Source organism: Zootoca vivipara, chromosome 2 (assembly GCF_965207765.1).
Source record: "Zootoca vivipara chromosome 2, rZooViv2.hap1.1, whole genome shotgun sequence".
NCBI classification, from domain to species: domain Eukaryota; kingdom Metazoa; phylum Chordata; class Lepidosauria; order Squamata; family Lacertidae; genus Zootoca; species Zootoca vivipara.
The window spans coordinates 60,037,302-60,059,751 of NC_142584.1; the positions used below are offsets into that span (position 1 = coordinate 60,037,302).

Below are 22,450 nucleotides of genomic sequence, written 5' to 3' on the forward strand. Positions count from 1 at the left end.
CTAGGGCTTTCCACACTTGAAAGCCACTGTTCCTTGGAAGTCTCAAAAAAGAAGAAACGAGCAGGTGCCTAGGTAGAACCAGTGCAGGAGTTGCCAAGACTGTTCCTAGTGATGAATAAATAAGTAGTTATTATTTTTCACAGCTGACAGATTTGGGTTTTTTAAAATTGTTTTCGTTAAAGCAAGTATAACTTACACATCACAGCTGAAGCACATTATACAATATATGCATGCTGGATGCATAAAATATATTTTATATTATTGTGCCAGGTGTAGCATATTATGAAAAACACATGAAAACCCCGCAAAAACTCCATCCAGTGGTGCAGGTCGGGAGAGGCTGGTAACTAACAATCTGAATAGTATTATGTCTGAAAATCAAAAATCTAAGGCAGGCTTGCGGCTTACATACAGGGTTGCAAAAAACAAAACAAAACACCATTCTGTTTCAAAATGTGTCTTCAATGTTCTAAGTGTTACTGAAATGTACCCAAGGTAAAGGTAAAGGACCCTTGACAGTTAAGTCCAGTCACGAACGACTCTGGGGTCGCGGCGCTCATCTCACTTTACTGACAGAGGGCTTTGGGTCAGTTTTGTTAGGAAAATGACTTATTATTATCAATAATAATAATTGTTACTTTCAGTGGGTCTATACCAGGGGTCCCCAGACTATGGTCTGGGGGTCGGATACAGCCCTCGAGGCTCATTTATCTGGCCCCCAGTGACGCCTGCTGACGCTGCCTGCTCTTATCGCCGTGGCTGGGCGCAGCAGCCCACTTCCGGGTTGCCGGAGGACCGGAAATAGCTTACGCACATGCGCAAGTGTCATTTCCGAGGGCTCCAGCGACCCGGAGGTGCGCCGGAAATAGTGTGTGTGCAGGCGCATGGGTGTGCGCTCCCCCGCCCTCTGGCCCACTGCGGGATCTGTGCTTCGGGGACTAGCCCAAAGCGTGGTAAGTTTGGGGACGCCTGATCTACACTGAGTATAACAGCCCATTATACTTTATGAGGACTATTGCTATCTTGCTTCTTGGGGGAAGCAATTGCGGTTTTCTTAATGGAGGCAGCGTTTAAACTTTTTTTTTAACCCTTAAAATGTGGGGTGAATGGCAACATAAGTGCAAGTGGAAAGATGGAGCAGAAGTTTAACAACAACAAAAACAAACAAACAAATAAATGTGCATATTTTGTTATATGTTGTATTTGTTGTTTGGTAACCTAGACCTTCACAGAAAGAAATTCCCTTGAGTTTCTATGCATATAGAGCTTCTGCTCTTGTCAACAATCTAATTATGTAATAATCCTCCCTTTTGCTAGAAACCAGCTCAGGAGACTCAGAAACCCACACCCGCTCCTGCTGCAAAGATGGCAGGTGCCACATCAGGCAAAGCAGGCAATGCTCAGCCAGCAGGAAAAGTTTGGACAGCAAGCCCACTGAAGTCTGCAGCTGCCTCTCTCCAGAAGGCCGCAGAGAGCTCAGAGACCGACAGCTCTCATTCTTCAGAGCATGAGGTGGCGGCTGCAAAGCCTGTGAAACAGGTAAAAAGAGAATCAGTTATGCTGCACAGAATCAAAGAGTGCAGCTGTACTAGTGGCTCAGACTTCAGGTGTGAAGCTGCCTGGTCACCAGCGCTAATGACACCTTTCTCTTCTCAATAGCTTCTTGAGGCAGTGGAGACCCTTCAGTCACAAGGGTCCGTGGTGACTGTCTTCATCCATAGGCACTTTTGGTAGAGCTGCTTTACTTCTCTCTGGCATGGATTTCCCTTGCCTTCCTCCCATCACCTCTGATCTTTCTTAAGTGATAGCACTTTGTTGCCAATTATGTAAATTCTTTTCTTTTGTTTATTGCAACATTTATATCCCATCCTTCTAGTATAAACATGCCACTTGGGTGGCCCAAAATCTATAAAAATTACAAATCCATAAAAAAACAGTATGAAAATTACGAAAGAAGCAGGGATCAGCCGTTTTATCTCCTGATACCAGTGTTGGGAGTTATTAATATATTAACGTGCTTTTTTAAAACAAAAAAATAAAGATCAACTACTTGAGCTTTATTGTTGCTGGCCTAAGAAATACCTGGTGACGGGGAACGGAGTTGCCCTAAAGATTTGCATTGTTCGTGCGTGATAGGTGGCAATAGAAACAAGAATGTTTGAACCTGCTTTCCTTAGGCATAAGAATAGTCTGTTAATTCCAAAAGTGGCTGGTTGTGAAGTTTGCACCCTCTTCTTTTAACTTCTAATAGACATTTCTGATTTTGTATCTTCCTGCAGCCCCCCATTCACCCCTTTTTTCTGCCGAAAGGAGTAAAAACAGCTGCTCCTCCAGGGAAGCATGCACAGGCCAGCTCTAGTACACCGAACTCTGTTTCCACCATGGGCCAAGGCCCTGCTGCAGTAACAACGGGGAAGGTGGAGCAGAGCTCCTCCAAGAAGCCTAAACTAAGCCAGGCTCCACTTGATAAACCCGATGGGATCCTTAAGCACGAGAGTTCTGGAAGCAGCAGTTCCTCAGATGGCGAGGAGGAGGCATTGACAACCACCAAGCAGATCTCACAGCCTGGTAAGAGATAGGGGAAATTCCAGTCACCTTTGAATGTGGCAAGCAAAGTGAGGAGATGCAACAAGATAGCAGTGCCCCCATGAGCGGAGAAGCAGAGAAGGATCCTAGCCTATTCATGGCATGTTTACAGAGGGTGTTTAGCCATCTGAAAGCCACAGCCTCTCACCTGGAATCTTGGATGTTGAGGGGATAGGCTTTCTTGTTCATCCCTGAGCCAGGGAAATAGGTGATGAGGCTGAGCCATGACTCCAGTTAATCCTCCCCACTCTCAGTGGCTATTTCGCATTAGAAATTTGATAGCGCAATTGGCCAAGTCTCAATGGGAGAAAATCCTTGGTTATATCTTCATTTTGTCTTATTACAAGGGCACTAGAGAAGAACTTTATGGTTTTCCTGCTCACAATTTTTTCTTGATCTCACAAGGAGATTTTCTTGTTTTTGTTTTTTTAATTTAAAAAATTGCCCTCAAAGAAACCCTTAAGTATGGTGAACCTTCTTTAGGAGACTACAGCGGTACCTCGGGTTACAAATGCTTCAGGTTACAAACGCTTCAGGTTACAGACTCCGCTAACCCGGAAGTATTATCTTGGGTTAAGAACTTTACCTCAGGATGAGAACAGAAATCATGTGGCGACGGCAGGAGGCCCCATTAGCTAAAGTGGTACCTCAGGTTAAGAACGGACCTCCGGAACGAATTAAGTTCTTAACCTGAGGTGCCACTGTAGTTCTAGACACTAGATGTGGAGCACTGTAGAATTTGACACAATTCCTTTAGGAAATGTGGCCCCTAAGTGGGCTGCCTGTGGTAATTCAAGTACAGTAGTCTTGAAAGTGGTCTGCCTCTTCGCTGGGCCCAAGGGTCACGTAGCTCTTGTCCCAATAACTCCCTCACTTGCCTACCTTGGGGGAAAAAGAAAAGAAGTAAGGAAAGTTTGGTATTCCTATAGCACAGCTAAAGCAACCGCAGTGGACATCACCTAAACTTTGCGGCAACTACCTTGGCAATGTTGGGATGGGCAAACTCTGTGGGTAAAAGTTCATAAGGCTCTTGGGTTGGCACTGTCTCCACAGTTAGATAAACTTTGTGTCACAACAGTTTTGCAGCAGAAGTATCACAGTTGGCAGTTTCCCCTCTTTCTTTCTCTTTTAGCAAGGATACCACAAAAACAAGGAGTGGGGGGGAAGCCAGAGAGCTCATCTGAAGCGACCAGCAGTGATGAAGAGGCTTCGCAGGTATTGCTTCCTTATTGATGGGGTCTGCTTGCTGAGAATACAGCTCTTAACCCTGGCACACATTCCATTAGGCTGCATTTGATGTTTTGTCTTAATGGTGCATGTCTGCACAAAGGATTTTTTTTTAGCATGGATGGTAGTACTGTATGGCTTGGCCTCATAGCTATAAGTAATGCCAGTGAGGTGTGGACTTCACCATTCAACTGCATGGTTATCTGCTGTTAACACCATACAGACTAGAGTTTTGCTCACTTCAGCGGTCTTGGGCCTGGGGATCAGTCTTGAACCCCATCTTGAGACACAATAGCTCTGTCTCACGGCTTCACTGCAGTGAGCAAGAAGGGAATTTTACTGGTCTTGTAAATGCATCAGATGTTAAGTGTGATTGGTAAAAATAGTTCTTACAGCTGCTTACTCAAGCCTGGTGAAGGAAGGTCTCCCCATTCAGTCTATCTGCAAGCTGGGTATTGATCTGGTATTGTAGTCATGACCAAAAGTGATAATTTTTTTTAAAATGTTTCCAATTTAATGTAAAAGAAAAAGAAAGAAGAAACTGCTTTAAGGATATAGTTATCTAGGAACAGCACTTGGGGTATGTAGTGACCCCCAGTCTTAATTTGGATCTAATATCATAAGCCCTTGATAAGATGCACTGTTTTCTTGAAGCCAAGTGGCTTTTAAAATAATGATATTTAAACCTCCTTATGCCTATAATATAAACTTAGTTTGTTTAAATGAGGGTTTTCACCATACTGATATTATCTGGATGCCTGAAATTTTGGCGTTTCAGTGTTTCTTTTCCTTTCAGGCTGACCCAGTGGTTTTGTGGGGTGGTTTTATTTTGTTTGTAAATGACAAACCGTGCTCCTGCGTATTAGGATAAATGCATGGGGTATGAAAGGGAAGGGATTGGGGGTGAGGGAGGCATGCAACTAGATAAGAAATGTAAGGTTATATTAGTGCAGGGCAAATGGGTTCAACATTTATTGCACGTTTTATATTCAAAATTGGTATTGACATTACTCATAAGAAAACTGAGAATAGGAATAGGTTCGGCAAAGATGTCGTCATCTTAAATGCACCTGCTGAACGCAAGGGTCGCGGAATGAGAGGTGCTTCCTGGAAGTAGAATCTTGATTATATCTGCGCCTGACCTCATGTTAACCTGCCCTGCCTGATGAAGAGAGAGAGGTCCAGGGTGAAACTTCAGGGCTATGCAACGGTTAAACAAGGGGAGCTGTGTTAGGCAAACGGCAGCAATTCTTTATTTGCAATTTAAGCCATGTCTAAGCTATAAAATGTCCTTTTATGAGCAGCATACATATAGTATGAGCTGTACATCTGCAACGCATTAGACTTGCATGCGAACCTGGGAGTGTGGTAATGGTCAGCAGCCTCCCCTATGCGTGCTTAACAGGGAGAGAACAGAGAAGCAAATTTACTGCGTGTGTTGTAAACCCATAAAATACTGGCATACATGCTCTCTCTCTCCCCCGCTGCCTTCCAATAGGGGGAATGGAAACATAGGACAGGTTTTTCTGTCCCTGTGCCTTTCTCTAGCTATGCTTCCTCCAGAGCCTGTGAGCTGCTTCCTTGCTTCTACCCTCACTGGGGCAGGCCGGGGGGGGGGGGGGCTCATCGTGTGTTTTCCGTCACGGGCTCATAAGACCTGGGCTTGCTTGTGGAATTTGTAGCGTCATTGTAAAGTTCTGTATCAGCATTTCAAGCTCTACGAATCTACAAAATGCTTTTCTCAGATCGGGAGCCAGAGTTAGAGGAAGCATGATCATGTCTCTAGGCAGAGGCATGCAGTGACATTTTTTGAAGGGGAACAGTTAGGGCCAGTTGCCCTGGGAAATTACACCGCTAGATAGTACCCAGCATTTTTGAGAATAGCTTCAGGCTCCACCCAACTGTCGGCATTCAGTGGAGCTGCTCTTACACAGCATTCAATGTATCAAATATTTGGCGGGGGGAAGGTATTAGAACAGAGCGATCAAACCTTCCCAGCACTGAATCACTTGATATGTTTTTTTTTTAAAGCCATGTACCCCCCACCCCTAGATCCTCCTATGCCCTTACTCTAGAATGGCCTTGAACAGGCAGCAGTCACTTGGGAGGGTGCCACTCTGCACATGTTCAGAGGCATCAACTTTCACCACCCTCTTCTGCTGACAACAGTAGAACTTAACAGTTTAAGTAGTAGGATTCAGCTTGTTACGAGCAGAACTCTACTGATAAACCAAATTTCTGAGCACAAGCCAGCCTCTGCAAGTCATTTTGTCATTCCAGTGGGTCCTAATGGTCACAATTACATACCATCCTTTGGGTATAAAGCTTCTTCTGCAAGAATGAATGGGTCTGAGCATCACCAATTTTAGATACATATACATACTCCACAAACAGCTGGGGCAAGGTGGAGGTGAGTGTAGACAGTACAGAGCTAGAGGGGCCACCAGTCAGCTTCATATAATCAGGCCGCTCTGTGCCACCAGATCACCAGACACGCCCTTGGATCTGCCATGCAAGGAGTGCAGCCCTCTGGCTTGCCTAGGGCTAAAGAAGAGGCTCAGGAAGTAAGGTTGGAGGAGGGAAGAGGGAGGGTTTCTTACAGAAATGAAGCACGGAGGTGTGTGCGTCTAATTTTACCAGAACCATGGGGGGCTAAGCTAATCCCTCTGGTCCATGGACTGCATGCCACTGGATCTAGGAAGCTTGAAAAGGGGGGAGGTGCTAGACCTTTTTGGAGGCACATTTTTAGTTATGAATGGTGCAGATGATCCAGGGCCCCAGTGTGCTTAAGGCTAGTCATAACTCTCTCTACCTGAAAGCTTAATTCACTAGTATGTCCTTGTACATAGCGCCCCCACTCCCTGCAAAACTGTTCCCTCCTTCTTCAGGAATTAGCAACCTCATTGGAGAAAGGTCCATAACTCAAGGGTTGAGCATCTGCTTTGCATGCAGAAAGTCCCAAATTCAATCCAGCCTGGAACCCTGGAGAGCTGCTGTATAGACCAAGAGGAGCCAACCTGGTATCCTCTAGATGGTGCTAGACTACAACTCCATCATCTCTGGCCATTGGCCATGGGATCAGGGGCTGATGGGAACAGAAATCCAATGACACCACATTGGCTACCCCTGGTCTAGGCTCAACTGAGCCAGATGGACCCAGTGGACTTACTTCTGTGTAAGGCCTATGTTCCTGTTGTCTTCTCAAGGGCAGATGGGGCTCGTCAACCTGGGAAGGTAGGTCATCTAGGAGAAGGAAAGCTCTGATCCTAAACCCTTGCTGCCTTGCAGGCTATATTTGGGAGAAAAAAGGGCTAAGGAGTAAACTACACGAATCCGGAATGGAGTCTCTAAGACAGTTGGGTGGAGCCTTGACAGTTGGGTGGAGCCTTGTATGCCTCCTTCCAGCAACTCCTGCAGCCAAGCTGGTGCCAAGCACAGTGCCCTGCTTTCCTTTGGACAACATCAGTGAGGTTGAGAGTGGGGTCTTGCCATCTGGGCAGTCCAGGACTTCATACACACAGCCCAGGCTTATGCCCCGGGGAAGTCACTTCAGTGCTGCTATCACAGCAGTTGGACTTCACCCCCGGAGACGCACTCCATTCTCTTTCGAGAAAGGTGGATGGCAACATGGCCTTGTCTTCTCAACCTGCCCTGCCAATTCTTTGCTCATGCTCTTCCCACCTTCCACCAATGCTCTGATGCCTCATTAAAATTAAGAGATGCAGAGGTTGAAAAACCATATTCCTGGATTCTCACCTGTCAATATTGCAGCAGGACTATGAAAAAGTATCCAGTTAAGTGATCCGATGGTGATTTGTAAGGTACCACTTCCAGGTTCTTCAGCTTGAGGACGGATAGCAGCATCCCTCAATAACTTCCAATTCCTAACTCTTGTGTATGTGTTCTCTCTCCTCCCCGCCCCCTGCCCTCCTCTAGTCCCTCTTAAAGACCCCACTGCCCACTCTGCCGAAGGGTGCTGCTCCTGCGTTATCCAAACAGAGTTCCGGAAAACCCTCCTCTGCTCTTCGTAGTCCTCCCATCAGCATGGCTTCTGGCGACAGCTCTTCCAGTGACAGTAGCGACTCAGATGCCGATGCTAAGGAAATAGTTGGGCAGAAGACAGGTTAGTCTTGGAGGGTGAATCCTTACAGAAGGGCTGGAGGAGAGGAATGTTCAAGTACATGATGTGATATGGGCACAGGTCTACTTGTCAGAGGCAATTGTCCCAACCACCTGAGAACTCAGGTGAGGAAGGCCCCATTTCTCAGCTTGGGGGGTGGACAGGAGGAGGGGTTCAAGCAATGAGTCTCAGCTGCTGCTTTTGCCTCCTCCCAAACTCAGTGTGGCATGAAACTTCTGAGATCTTCCACTCGCTGAGGGAGGAGGGAGAGGGTATAGCAGCCATGGATTTCTGCATAGACATATTCAGGGACTCTCCTGAGGTGGGTAGGGACAGTATTTTGCACTGAAGGGTTAACCCCATGCAGTGTGTTTGTTCTTAGCTTGCACACCATAGCCGTGGCATCACCCTTAAGGTCACTCGTCTTAAGACGGCAGCTGTGTTCTGAAGCGTGGCATAGTCTTTGCTTATTTGTTTTTCTTTAGGACAGGAATGGGGAAAGAAATGTGGGCAGCAAGCCAGATAGTTACCTTCCCCCGCCACTCTGAGCTGCCTACCTGTCAATCGCCCTTGACAGCACAGTATCATTAGATACTGCCTGCGTGGTTCTTGGCAGAGAGCTTTGCAAGGAGCTTAGAAAGACCCAGCAAGTGCTTTCCTGCCCTTTCAGCTGAGCCAGGACTTCACCTGCCCCACACTGTGACATCAAGTGGCTGGTGCCCATGGTTTGGCCAAAATAGGCCTGTGTGCTGAGTGATGCCTGTAAGTTGGAAGTGCTCCCCCCCCCCCCTGCGGCCGCCACTTTAGGGAAGCAGCTAGTCCACTTCTGCTCATCTTCTCAGTTAAGTGTCTGTCTGGGGTGATGGCAGACATTTTAAAATGGGGGTCTGTGTCACATGATGCTCTTTTAACATCCCTAGGCTTAGGCAATTTAGGGGGCTCTGCCCTGGTTTTGACCAAAAAGGTGGTTTTCAGAAGCAAGTGGGGGGGGGCGTTTCTTCTAAAATGTTAAAAGTTTAGCACTTTTGGGGTCATGGTGTTCTGAAGCGCAAGGCTTCTCTTTGTGTCCTGGGATTCTGTAAAGTTCTGTGGCCAAGAACATGAATCGTTAAAATAAGGGCTAGTCGGCAGGAGCAAGTCTTCTGCTGCCACCTGTTGGACATCCATCAGGAACACATCAGGCTTGCTTTTTGTTTGTATGGTCTTGTGAATCCCTTGGCCAGGACACCTGAAGGGAATAACTGATAGGTGTTGGTTTTGTGGATCATTCCCCAGGGTTAGTAGTGAGAGTGAGTGTGTCCTCCTCCCTTTCCTCTTTCTGACTGCATTCTTAAATTGTTATATGGCCAGCTAAATGAGCAAACTGTCACGCAACATAGCTGCTAAAATAGGGAAAAGACACACTTTCTTTCTTGCTGAAAGCTGGCAAAAAATGGGCTGCAGGACGCTGTTGTTGACTGGGTTTGGATGCTACGATAAAGTCTGGGTTTATTCTGATGGCATTCAGCCTAGGCAACCTCTGTCTTCTCTGGATTTGTCCATCCTTATCCAGTCCATTAGTGATGACAGGCATCAGTTTAGAACCAAGACAGCTTCCTTGGATTAGGCCTGGGCGATATATCAGTATGAGGGACAGACCGCGATGTCAGTTTCACTCAGTGGTATATCGCTGGTGAAACCACCGCCTTCCGAGTCCTTCTGCTACCAGCTACCAGTTGCAGCTGGGGCAGAGGGACTCAGAAGGCCGCGGTTTCACCAGCAATACACCGCTGAGTGAAACAGCCATTGCCTGCCTTCATACCGGCAGAGGGAGAAAAAAGCTGCTTTGGCGAGATGCCGATACAGCTTGTTCTTCCCTCTGCATCTTTAAACTGCTTGGCTGAGGACTGTGCCACTGCCCTCACCTCAGCCAAGCAGTTTTACAGAGCTCCCAACCCGCCACATGAGCCAGCGAATGGGTGGGGGGGCTCCATAAAGGTGCTCCCCCTCCCCAGCTGAGGGAGCCCACCAGCAGAAGTAGGATCGAGGCTGCTCAGCTGGGGAGTTGCGGGCTCCATCACACTTCCCCCTTGAAGGGGGGTGTCTGTCATTCCCCCCTCAAGGGAGAAGTTTAAAAGGTCCCCCACCTGGCCTCTGGCTTGTGGGAGCCAGCTGCTGGGTGTGAGCTCTGTTAGACACTCCTCCCTTCCCCGCCAAGGCCCGTGTGCTTGCCTCCACCACCACAGCCTCGGCACTGGGGTCAGGCCCAGCCAGCAGCACCAGCAGCGTCAGGCAGCCCTGCCTCACGGACCTCGTCCTGAGAGGGTGGGCTGTATCTTTCCTCCTGGGGTGTATGACCACCCCAGGAGGAAAGAGGCAGAATACCCAGACAGACAAAGGCAACGCCTGGTCCATCTTAGGGGAGTGGGGGGTGAGTGAGCGAGGTAGTTCGCCTGCCGCCTGTGCTGGCAAAGGCAGAGGGAACCTCAGGAAGGTGCCCCAGCATTCCTGCTTGCCACGCATGAGCAGCAGGGACACCGGGGCTGGCTCAGCTGGGAGCAGGAGCCTTTCCACGCCCCACTCCTGAGCAGCAGGCTGGGGCCAGCTGAATTGGCCCCAGCCCACAAGGTGCTGGGGTTGAAAACACCAATGGAAAGAGTGGAGGCAGTTTCACCCCACGCCTTGCCGGCAGGAGCCGATGCAACTTATTTCAACATTGCCAAACCGCGACGTTTGGTGGGTGATAAATCACAGTGTTGGAAACCCAACATTGCCCAGCCCTACCTTGGCTTTAGGCAGAAAGGAGACATAGAGCTGGGTGTCATCAGCATACTGGTGACACAGAAGCCCAAAACTCTGGATGATATCTCCCAGCAGTTTAATGTAAATGTTAAAAATGGACAGGACAGAACCCTGAGGGACCACAGGCCAAAGGCTAAGGCATCAAAGAGTCCCCTAGCACCACCTTCTGGCTTCACTCCTCCATAAGTTGGGCCTTTTTCTCCTGCTGTTAAACATTCAACTAATTTGGTGCATGGCATGATTTCCCTCCCGTGAGTTGCAGTGCTTTGGAAGTAGGAGGCATTGGAGAGGCATAAGCTTCTCAGTAGCTAGTAAGGCTGTCAAGAGCACTTGAGTCACTCTCTATTTCAATTATGTTTCCACAGAGATTGGCCCATTACCCTCTTCTGGAAAGGAAGTGGCAAGGACCAAAGGGGCTAAGGGGGCCACAGCAAGGAAAAAAGGAGCGGGAAGCATCAGCTCCAAAGCCGCCTCTGCAAAGAAAGTTGCCACAAAGGCTCAGAGGAACGGCAGCACCAAAAGGAATCCCGCAGGGCAGCTGCCACTCACCCTGCTGGCCAGCACCCAGACAGCACGAGTTGGCTCAGAGGAGGCCGCAGCCCAAGTTCCTGGTGCAGCCGCCCAGGGAGAGCCCCAAGCCACCCCTGTTGTGGCAGTCAAGCCTCCCAAATCTTCCAAGGCTGGGGCAAAAGAGAAGCCGCCCAAGAAGCGAAAGCTGGCAGCTGGGGATGCTGGCCCGGGCAAGCCGAAGAAAAAGAAGCTTAAAGCAGAGAGTGGCGTAGAGGTGCCAAAAAAGCTGAAGAAGAAGAAGAAAGCCAAGTCAACCGACAACGAAAAACCAAAGAAAAAAAGCAGCAAAGATCAAAAAGACAGTAAGAGCATCACACACACATCCTGCCGCTGCACACACAAAAACAGGTGTCCCTTGCCCTGTTCAGCACACTCTGCTGCCCCCAGATGGGCTCATGCAGTATTGCCTGGCTGGCAAGAAACCGTAGTGTGTGTTTGTGTTAGTAAGCAAAGGATGCAAGATTTCAGACCAGCAGGTTTCTCTGCAGAGGACCATCTGTTCAGTAGGCTTTGGTTAGACTTCTGTATCCTGGTGCCTTCCAGAAGCTTTGGACTATAAAAGTCCTGTTATCCCTGACCATTGACCATGTCAACCTGGACTGATGGGAGTCAGGAGTCCAGCAAATCTGGAGGTCACCAGGCTGCAGCTGCATGCCCTTCTCTACCCTTCTGCCAAGCTATGCAGAAGGCTGGATCTGAATCCTGTGTTCAGAGAGTCTCCAAAAACACGATCCCAACTTTTCATCCTCCTGTTTCCCCTAAGCCTATGTGGGTCCCCTGTTGTTGTGGATGCACCCAGTTGATGCAGTCCCTATTCAGGTGTTCTGCTTCTGGGTCAAATGGCAGGGGCAGGGCTGTGTCATAGGTGCTGAGTAGTCCTTCCACGTGGTGCCCATCCAAGCATCTGCAGGGAAGATTTCCTGTGTGGAGCTGCACGCAGGCTCCTTACAGATACCAGCCCTGTACAATGTATGGGGAAAGAGCTACTGTGTGTTTTGATTTAATGCAGAAGTAGAGCATCTGAATAGGGCCTGCTGTTGTATTGTCCCTATTTTGTTCCGTTACGTTGCATAGTAAGCTGCTTTGTTGCTGGTTTAACAGAAAGAGCAGGGTGTGGAAAATAAATCTTAAACTTAGAACCAGCCTGATGTGCCTTATCCTCATATAAATTGGTCCATCAGGCTGGGCTCCCGTTCTTCCCTGTTGCCTCCCAAACAATGCAGTCGTGTGGCTGGAGTTTCTTTGCTGCCAGTGAATAAGCTGGCTGCTTTACTCAGCAAAGCTCTTCCTACTTAAGGCCGTGGCTGTGCTTGTAAGGGATTTCTGCAGTGCAATTCGGAGCAGCAAGGACTATTTTCTGCAAATGCAGGAAAGGGCAGAAGCCATATGCAGGTATGTCCCATAAGAAGGGCAGCCCTTGCAGTTGTGGTGTTTTTGCACATTCCACTTGTGTGCATGCACTCTCACCCCCAGCTCTATTTCCCCCCCCCCCCCCCCATTTTGCTGGTCCTGGCAAGGCAGAGGGAAGAGGAGAAGTCTCTGCTATTAAATGGCCAGGCATCTGTGTGGCCCGACTAAGCTAGGGAACGGCCTTCTGTCCTGTATAGGAAAGGGTCTGTTTTTAAAAACTGAAATGGAAAAGTACCATCCTGGTTCTATGCATAGATTCACAGGAGGAGCGAAATTCAGTTGCAAGGGCTGCTAGTTCTTGTGACATTTAGCAGTAATTGAGCAAGCCGTGGATCTCTGTGCTGATGACTCTACAGTATTAAAGCTGCCTTTAAGTGCTGAGAGCTGCTGTTACCACACAGAGAGGGTGGGGAGAGGATGGCTCTTAATCATTCTCTGTTAAAAGAGCAGCTCCAGCCTGTGTGAGGCTCCTGCTAAGATTTGGTACATTCCTGTTGCTAGTATACTTCCATAGTGATTTCTCTCTCGCTTTGCTGCTGCCTCACACAGGGAAAGACCGTCCCAGCCCTCCTCCAGCAGAGGATGGAAAGGGCAATGGAATAGATGGGAGGGGAGATTCCTGACAAAGCTGAGTTACAGCTATATTGTTGGGCAAGGATGAGGCTCTGACTTAACATATATAGCTTTTGGGGAAATCAATTATGCACGGATTTATACATATGGCTGTGTTGATCCAGACACTGGGCAAATGAATCACTAATGTAAAGAAGAATGATACCTGTGCTCATGCTCACTCTTCACCAGCTGTGCAAGGAATGTCTTCAGTTTCTCCCTCTATAAACCAGAGACATGACTGGAAAGTCATTTAATATATAAGGGCTGGATATTTGTGGCTCATTTTGCACATTCCCAAAGGGCAAGATGATCACCAGCATTTGCAAAAAAAAAAAAAAACCTTTAGCAATGCTGAGATTCTCAAAAGTTCTCACAAATTCTTGTGTAAATACCATTTTAGTGGTTTTGCAGTAAGAAACTACATCCACGATCCTTCCCTTTCTTTGGGCTGCTTCGCATGCAGCCTGTACATTCTAATATACAGAGATTGCCTAAGTATAGTGCTTTTGTTGTGCCGAATGCAGTATACGCCAAACACTTCTCTCCAGCTGCTGGGTCACTCTGGCCTGAACTTCATTTGCTTTTTTTGCTAGTGACGGAGGGCACCCTGAGCCACAAATTCCGAGGACACTGTGTTTCTGTTGTAGCTCCACTAGCCCAGCTAAATGGGGGCTTGTGTGCTGTGTGCCATGCCTGTTGTGTGATCCCACTTGCTGCGTTACTGCCCATAAGTAGGGTCATTGTGAATGATGGAAACCCTTGTATAGGGAAGAGGATTCATCTGTAATGGGAAAGTGCTTTCTCGAAATAATGGGAGCATGTCTTTGTTCCCCCGTTCCCCGGTCTTTCCCAGCCTTTGGTCCCCAGATGTTTTTGGACTACAATTCCCATCAGCCTCAACCTGCATGGCCAAAGGTCAGGGACGATGAGAGTTGCCTCCTTATGCTGTTACCTAAATGTAGTTCTTTTCTTAACCTAGGAAATGATCCCATATAACTGAATGAGATAGCTTCAGGACTGAAGAGCTTGTTCTTCCGCACACTCCCCTGTTTCTAGAGAGCCAAGCAGACCTTGATTACGCTGGCTAATAATTTGTCTGACCTCAAGATGTTGTCTCCCAAGTTTTGACAAAAACCCTTAGCCAACGTTGGTCTTGTACAATTGGGCTATCATGCTAAGATAGCATTTTTCATTTTCCTGGCTCCAGCCCTCTTATATGCCAGACTCCCATCTAAGTCATTGTGTGGAGAAGAGGGAAGCAGGCAATTATGCATGGAGTGAAAATCAAGGCATCAGGCCTTATATTCTAGCTTTTACCAAAGGTTTTGAACAATTGCTGTGATGATATTTCAGGAGGTGGGGGACAGGTTTTAAAATAGTTTACTTGTAAGAGCAATTTTTAAAGAAACGCAGAAAAATGCATATGCATCTGAACACTGGCTTGACTATTTCCATTTTAGCCAAAACCTTAGCAATTAGACCTATTTTTCCCCCCAGCTCATCTAGTCCACTGGCAGTGCAGTGAATTCTTCCGTTTGCATCCATTTTGTAACTGAAAACAAACACAAAACATCTGGACATCTTAATTCCTGTGCAGCTGCCAATATTTCTGAACAGAATGCCACCTTGCCTCCACTCATAGAGCGGTCTAAATGTTATATCCCTGATCTTGTAAAGATTCCCATGTAGCAACAGGTGAGATCACCTAGTGCAGAGGTCGCCAACTTTTTTTTACTGTTGGGGGCAAAAAGCACACCCTGCAATCAAATGCACACCATAACCATTCTGTTGGCTACAGCAGAATGCTTTTCTGACTAATGTCTACAGGTTTCAGTGAGTCCCTTGGGCATAATTCGACTTGTTTGATCTTAAGATTTCGGGTTGATTTCTGTGGCTGAAGATTGGTAGCAAAATAGCTGACGATGTTGGATTTTTCCAGAACATATTCAGACACCCATCCATCACCCAGCTGTAGCTTTGATTGTGCTTTATAAATATTCTTAGAAATAAATGAATGGCAAGTTAAAAATATCACCATCGTTGGCATCCATCTGTCTCGAGAGACAATGGAGGAGTGGGCCTTTGGGGGTGAAGTCAAACTGCTGGAAGGCTGCTTTTGTAAGCTGCTAGAGCGTGTATGTTTTGGTTTTTTTAAAAAAGCAGATTCTTATTTTCTTTCTTGCATAATTGTTTTATAGAGAAAAAGAAGAGCAAAAAGCTGGAGTCTCTTACCCCAGATGGATCACAGAAGAAAAAGAAGAAAAAGAAAAAGAAGGTAACAGGACACTAGAGAACTTTTTTGGATGGGTAAACCTGTCTGTAAGCACTTGAACTTAATGGTGTTTTTGCTTCTGAGTAGATGTATACAGGATTGCGCCATCAGAGTTAGGTTGTTTGCATTTGAAGGGGCTCCAGGACTCTGCTGTTTTTCCAGAACCAGGTGTGACTGCAGCCTAGAATACTTACACAATTTGGTCTACATAATTTCCAAAGTTGCTAGGAGACAGCCTTGTCAGAGGCATTTCTTAGCTTAAGTATTATATGCTGGGGGTGTAGTAGAAACAAAAAACCCGTATCAATGATGCAAATACATGCAGGATTAAAGAATGGAGGTGACTTGTTCGTTTGATTTAAAACCAGCTCAGAGCAGCTTAAATCAAGGCTCCTATCCCACCCCGCGTTAACAGTCTTGTCTGTCTTCTTAAATTTTGTTTTAGAGGAGTGGCTTTATTTAGCATAGGGGGAAAGCCACCTATTTCCTTGTATCCATGGGAAGGAAGACCTATTGTTCATCTTGCTATACAGCTTGAAAACACTTTGAAAGTGAATCTTTCAGCTCAGTTTCTCTTTCCCCATCTTAGTTATGCATGTCTAGCGAAATTTTAACACTGGAGCACGTGCATCCCCCACTCCCAAATACAGTCATACCTTGGATTCCGAACGCCTTGTGAGTCGAACGTTTTGGCTCCCAAACACCGCAAACCCGGAAGTGAGTGTCCTGGTTTGCGAACTTTATTTGGAACCCGAACGTCTGGCGCAGCTTCTACGGCTTCCGATTGGCTGCAGGAGCTTCCTGCAGCCAATCGGAAGCCATGCCTTGGTTTCCGAATGTTTTGGAAGTCGAACAGACTTCCGGAACAGATTCTGTTTGACTTCCGAGGTATGACTGTACAGTACACATATACACATACAGGTGGACACATACTTTGTCCGTAACTATATTGTGTCCCTTGTGAGTGTTGTGAGGAGCTTTTCACTTTGCTTATCTTGGAGTTTTTAACAAAAGTAAAGTACAATGGGATACAGTGCTGTCTGTACATTGGGTTCATTTTACTTGGTCTGAAACCACTTGCAAAATTATTCAGCTAGTTTCAGATAACTTGTCCTTGCCACATGAGTGAGAGACTGCCAATGCTCTATTTCAGTAAATAGCTTTGTACTATTTTCCTGTATTCAAATAAAAAAATAAGACACCCCACCAAAAATAAGACACCCTGTGTTTTTTTGAGAGAAAAAAGTTATAAGACGGTGTCTTAAAAAAGGGGAAACACGGTACTGCAAGGTGAGGTGCTGGCATGTGACACCGCTCGTATGAAACTTGCATCGCAAGAAACTTTGGTTCCTCCTAAACTTCATTACCTTTAGGTTACGTAGCTATGGGGTGCATTTATCCCTCATGGAGCAATCCCTTTAAAAAAAGAGGCAGGGGGATCAGGGCTTTTCCAAGACATTTTGCCACTTGATGGCGTCGCCTCCTCCCAATTCCATCTATAGAAGCCAATCTGATTGGCAGCTGGGGATTTCTTCAACACAAGTGGCAGGGTGGCTTTCTCCACTATACCTGAGAGCAGCAGACTAGTTTAAGGGTCTTGAGGTGGGTGGTGTGACACATAGAGTTCGGGTCTCTGCCACCTCACTGTGCCCAATGGTAGGTTCAGCCTTGCATAGCAGTCATTTTTCTTTTGCTTGGTTGTCTGGAATATGGCCTAAAAGCTAAACTAGGCTGTGGGGTGAAAGCCAGGCTAGAGCTACGTAATTCTTCTGACAGGATGGTATGAGTTATTTTGCTTCGACTGTTACCCAGACACTCCAGAATATGGGCCTGAACCGAGCACTTTGCCCTGACGACTAAAGTCTTGAGATGCCCTTTCCCAGAATGCTTTGTGTTTCTTAAACAGAGAATTAAGTCTTACTTTGTCAGCATTTGAGATTGGGAGTAGGAAAGATGGTTGCATGAGTGGCTGAGCCTAGGAAGAACTGGAAGGACCTGCTTCACCATCTGAAACTGGGTCTGTGTTCTCTGTACTGTGAAGGGAGCCAAGGACGTTGGAGGCAGTTCCAGTTCTTGGGGCGGTGGGGGCGTAAAAACAACAACAACAGACCTAAATTGTTCTGGATTTCTTTCAGAAAACTGGTGACCTTGAGGGAGCAGCATGAGCCAGTAAGTATCTTTTTAAAGTACTCTACCAATTAGTTAATGTCAACTTGGCAAATTCCAATGGCTCTTTTTCTCTGGTTAGAGCCTTTTGCTTAGGAACTCCTCTCATTCAAGGCAGCTGCCATGGACGTAGCCATGTTCTGGGGGGGGGGAAGAGAACCTCAGTTAAGTATTTTTATTGATTTCAGGGAGGGCACCTGTGCCTCCCCCCCCCCCCCGGCAGTTGGGCCTCTTCCTTCCAGGATCACTTTTAGTTTAGAGGTATACGAAGATGATTCTGTTCTAGGTTTTTAGATTGTTTTTAATTGCATTTTTAATTATGGATTTAAATTAGATTTAGATTTTTGTAAGTTGTCTTGGGGGACGAGTCTTTCCCCCTGAAAGGTGGGGTATAAATTCCTTTAAATAAATAAATTAATTAAAACTACCGTTCGGGTGGGGTATAAATTCCTTTAAATAAATAAATTAATTAAAACTACCATTCGGGTGGGGTATAAATTCCTTTAAATAAATAAATAAATTTAAACTACCATTCGGGTAGGAAGTGGAAGTTCGTGAGCTTACAGGGTTGGCAACATACCGTAGATCAGAGTCACATTCTAGAAGGGCTAAATGGATGGCTTTCTAAAGGCCTACAGAAGCTGTGCTCAGAAGTCCAGGGATGCAGGCTCAAGCATCTTCCAATGTAATGTCAGGGTCCGGGGGGGGGGTGTTACCAGAAAACCATGAAAACATTGCTGACAGGGAGGAACTCCAGGTGCTTGAAGACAGATTTTCAGGCTTGTCGTGTTTTTGAAATATTTCTTTGGGGCCAGGTTCAGAATAGCAGTTCCTATCAAGAGCATAAAGCAGCTTTCCCCAACCTGGCGCTCTCCGGATGTTGTTGGACTCCCAACTCCCATCAGCCCCAGTCAGCTTTGCCAATGGCCAGACTTTATGGGAATTGTCCAGACATCTGGAGGGCAGTAAGCCCCTTAGAACTCCGATAAGGATTTAAAGCAGTTCCATAGCGACAGCAGTTTTATGATGAGAATTGGCATTAAAAATGTGTGCTCTGAAGGAGGTTTACTGTACTTTTCCATGTATAAGACAAGGTTTTCTTTACTCTAAAATTATGTTTAAAAACCTGCCCCGTCTTATACATGGATAGTGAATTGGGTGGGTGGGTGATTGGCTGCAGCTGCGAGCAGGAGCATGTCAGTGACAATTGTTGGCTGCTAGAAGGGCTGCTTTGGATTGGCTGCTGCTTCTCTAATTGGCTTGGTGATTGGTTTCTGCAGCAAACACTGCTGTGGATTGGCTGTCACTGCTGCGATTGGCAGCTGCTGTTCTGGGATGCGCGGAGATTGCCAGCGGACAGATTTTCTCAGTTGGGGTGGGGTCTGTTTGCGATTGGCTGTCGCTGTGGCAAGTGGGCGATTGTCAGCGTGGGTGGCTGCGTGCGAGCAATTTTTGGCAATCCCCCACGCAAAAAGCTGTAAAACTGGGCAATCCTCCGCAAAAAAGCGGAGCCATCTCTCCCCCCCCCTTTTCTGAAATTTGAGTCCCCAAAAATAGGGGGCGTCTTCTCTTTTCAGTCTTATAGACTGAAAAGTACGGTATTTTGGAATGTGTCAGGCCTAAAATAAATCAATCTTCAAGTACCTAGAGTTCTTTCATCTTTTTTCCCTCCTTTGCAAAAGTCAAATAGCTCTAGGGTAGAGCTGGGTCAATGGTGTTTTCTGGTAGCTGGTAGCAGTGAGAGTAGTACCTCATTAACACGTGGATGAGAAAAGATACTTGCAATGCATTTGGAAAAATATTTTCCTACTCATTGACAAGTCTGTCACTGGCAGAATTTCCCTCCTTTACAGTACATTTTTTAATGTGTTCTTTCTCTCTCCCTTTCCTGTAGTGGCTTAAAGCATGAAGTGAAGAATAAAAATATGCTGGGAGCATTCAAGGGAAAGAAACTGTTTGTTTATATTTTTAAAGAAAAGAAAATGGGAATGTCAAAGACTTAATTTCAGTATTTATAACTATTTTTAACTGTGACTTTTAGAGCTAAGCATTGCTAACAGTTGATCTGGCTATTTGCTTGGGAATAAGACATGCCCCGATTGCTTGGCCAATGGAGAAGATGCAGCTACTGTAACTGACAGAATGTGGGGAAGACAAACACCTTTGATTTTCAATCCTGAATCCAGCAATTACTTTTACTGCTATCTCTTCTTCCTCCTTCACCGCATCCCAACCCTTAAGAGTTATATTTTTTTAAAGGAAAAGATCGCCTCCCCCTCTTTTCATACTACATTAAAGGAAGAAGTTTTATGTCTCTGCAGTGTCCATCCAGGAATTGTGTTCAATATGTACAAAACCCTGTTGATTCTAGGTTGGCTTTTTCTCTTGTACTTTTCACTCTCTCTCTCTCTTTTTAAATAATGGTATACAATAAAACCATAGGAACTGGGAAAAGCACTTGTGTGTTATTTGGAAACTGAAAATGTGTAAATCTCTTGGCTGCAGCTAAACAATTCCAAAGGATTTGGTCAGCTGCACACAGCTGTCATGTTGTGTTGAACAGGCTCATGTCTTTGTGGTTTGTTTGTTTCATTCTTAAAGAGAGCCAAGCTTCCAGCCCTTCTGTTTTCACAGGAAGGTTTATGGAAATGTATGTTCCGTTTCTCTCCCTTTGGTTGTTAACCAGTTGTTGTTGTTGTTTAGTCGTTTAGTCGTGTCCGACTCTTCGTGACCCCATGGACCATAGCACGCCAGGCACTCCTGTCTTCCACTGCCTCCCGTAGTTTGGTCAAACTCATGTTCGTAGCTTCGAGAACATTGTCCAACCATCTTGTCCTCTGTCGTCCCCTTCTCCTAGTGCCCTCCATCTTTCCCAACATCAGGGTCTTTTCCAAGGATTCTTCTCTTCTCATGAGGTGGCCAAAGTATTGGAGCCTCAGCTTCACGATCTGTCCTTCCAGGGAGCACTCAGGGCTGATTTCCTTAAGAATGGATAGGTTTGATCTTCTAGCAGTCCATGGGACTCTTAAGAGTCTCCTCCAGCACCATAATTCAAAAGCATCAATTCTTCGGCGATCAGCCTTCTTTATGGTCCAGCTCTCACTTCCATACATCACTACTGGGAAAACCATAGCTTTAACTATACGGACCTTTGTCGGCAAGGTGATGTCTCTGCTTTTTAAGATGCTGTCTAGGTTTGTCATTGCTTTTCTCCCAAGAAGCAGGCGTCTTTTAATTTCGTGACTGCTGTCACCATCTGCAGTGATCAAGGAGCCCAAGAAAATAAAATCTCTCACTGCCTCCATTTCTTCCCCTTCTATTTGCCAGGAGGTGATGGGACCAGTGGCCATGATCTTGGTTTTTTTGATGTTGAGCTTCAGACCATATTTTGCGCTCTCCTCTTTCACCCTCATTAAAAGGTTCTTTAATTCCTCCTCACTTTCTGCCATCAAGGTTGTGTCATCTGCATATCTGAGGTTGTTGATATTTCTTCCGGCAATCTTAATTCCTGCTTGGGATTCATCTAGTCCAGCCTTTCGCATGATGAATTCTGCATATAAGTTAAATAAGCAGGGAGACAATATACAACCTTGTCGTACTCCTTTCCCAATTTTGAACCAATCAGTTGTTCCATATCCAGTTCTAACTGTAGCTTCTTGTCCCACATAGAGATTTCTCAGGAGACAGATGAGGTGATCAGGCACTCCCATTTCTTTAAGAACTTGCCATAGTTTGCTGTGGTCGACACAGTCAAAGGCTTTTGCATAGTCAATGAAGCAGAAGTAGACGTTTTTCTGGAACTCTCTAGCTTTCTCCATAATCCAGCGCATGTTTGCTATCTGGTCTCTGGTTCCTCTGCCCTTTCGAAATCCAGCTTGCACTTCTGGGAGTTCTCGGTCCACATACTGCCTAAGCCTGCCTTGTAGAATTTTAAGCATAACCTTGCTAGCGTGTGAAATGAGCGCAATTGTGCGGTAGTTGGAGCATTCTTTGGCACTGCCTTTCTTTGGAATTGGGATGTAGACTGATCTTCTCCAATCCTCTGGCCATTGCTGAGTTTTCCAAACTTGCTGGCATATTGGGTGTAGCACCTTAACAGCATCATCTTTTAAAATTTTAAATAGTTCAGCTGGAATATCATCACTTCCACTGGCCTTGTTATTAGCAGTGCTTTCTAAGGCCCATTTGACTTCACTCTCCAAGATGTCTGGCTCAAGGTCAGCAACCACACTACCTGGGGTGTACGAGACCTCCATATCTTTCTGGTATAATTCCTCTGTGTATTCTTGCCACCTCTTCTTGATGTCTTCTGCTTCTGTTAGGTCCTTACCACTTTTGTCCTTGATTATGGTAATCTTTGTACGAAATGTTCCTTTCATATCTCCAATTTTCTTGAACAGATCTCTGGTTTTCCCCATTCTATTGTTTTCCTCTATTTCTTTGCATTGCTCATTTAAGAAGACCCTCTTATCTCTCCTTGCTATTTTTTGGAAATCTGCATTCAGTTTCCTGTATCTTTCCCTATCTCCCTTGCATTTTGCTTGCCTCCTCTCCTCCGCTATTCGTAAGGCCTCGTTGGACAGCCATTTTGCCTTCTTGCATTTCCTTTTCCTTGGGATGGTTTTCGTTGCTGCCTCCTGTATAATGTTACGAGCCTCCATCCATAGTTCTTCAGGCACTCTGTCCACCAAATCTAAATCCTT

At 46.2% G+C, this 22,450-nt stretch overlaps 1 protein-coding gene across 2 annotated transcripts in view; it reads left to right on the top strand.

Annotated features, from left to right (window-relative positions):
- Positions 1 to 20,201, top strand: part of TCOF1 (treacle ribosome biogenesis factor 1) — a 40,597-nt gene extending 20,396 nt beyond the window's left edge. For both annotated transcript variants that reach the window (XM_035105664.3, XM_035105665.3), the window contains 8 exons: positions 1,318 to 1,539; positions 2,280 to 2,568; positions 3,719 to 3,801; positions 7,750 to 7,936; positions 11,080 to 11,586; positions 15,508 to 15,584; positions 17,717 to 17,750; positions 19,642 to 20,201. In XM_035105664.3, the coding sequence (XP_034961555.2) occupies positions 1,318 to 1,539; positions 2,280 to 2,568; positions 3,719 to 3,801; positions 7,750 to 7,936; positions 11,080 to 11,586; positions 15,508 to 15,584; positions 17,717 to 17,746 (1,395 nt within the window). In that variant the 3' untranslated portion in view covers positions 17,747 to 17,750; positions 19,642 to 20,201. The remainder of the gene's footprint in view (positions 1 to 1,317; positions 1,540 to 2,279; positions 2,569 to 3,718; positions 3,802 to 7,749; positions 7,937 to 11,079; positions 11,587 to 15,507; positions 15,585 to 17,716; positions 17,751 to 19,641) is intronic.
- Positions 20,202 to 22,450: the final 2,249 nt, after the last annotated feature.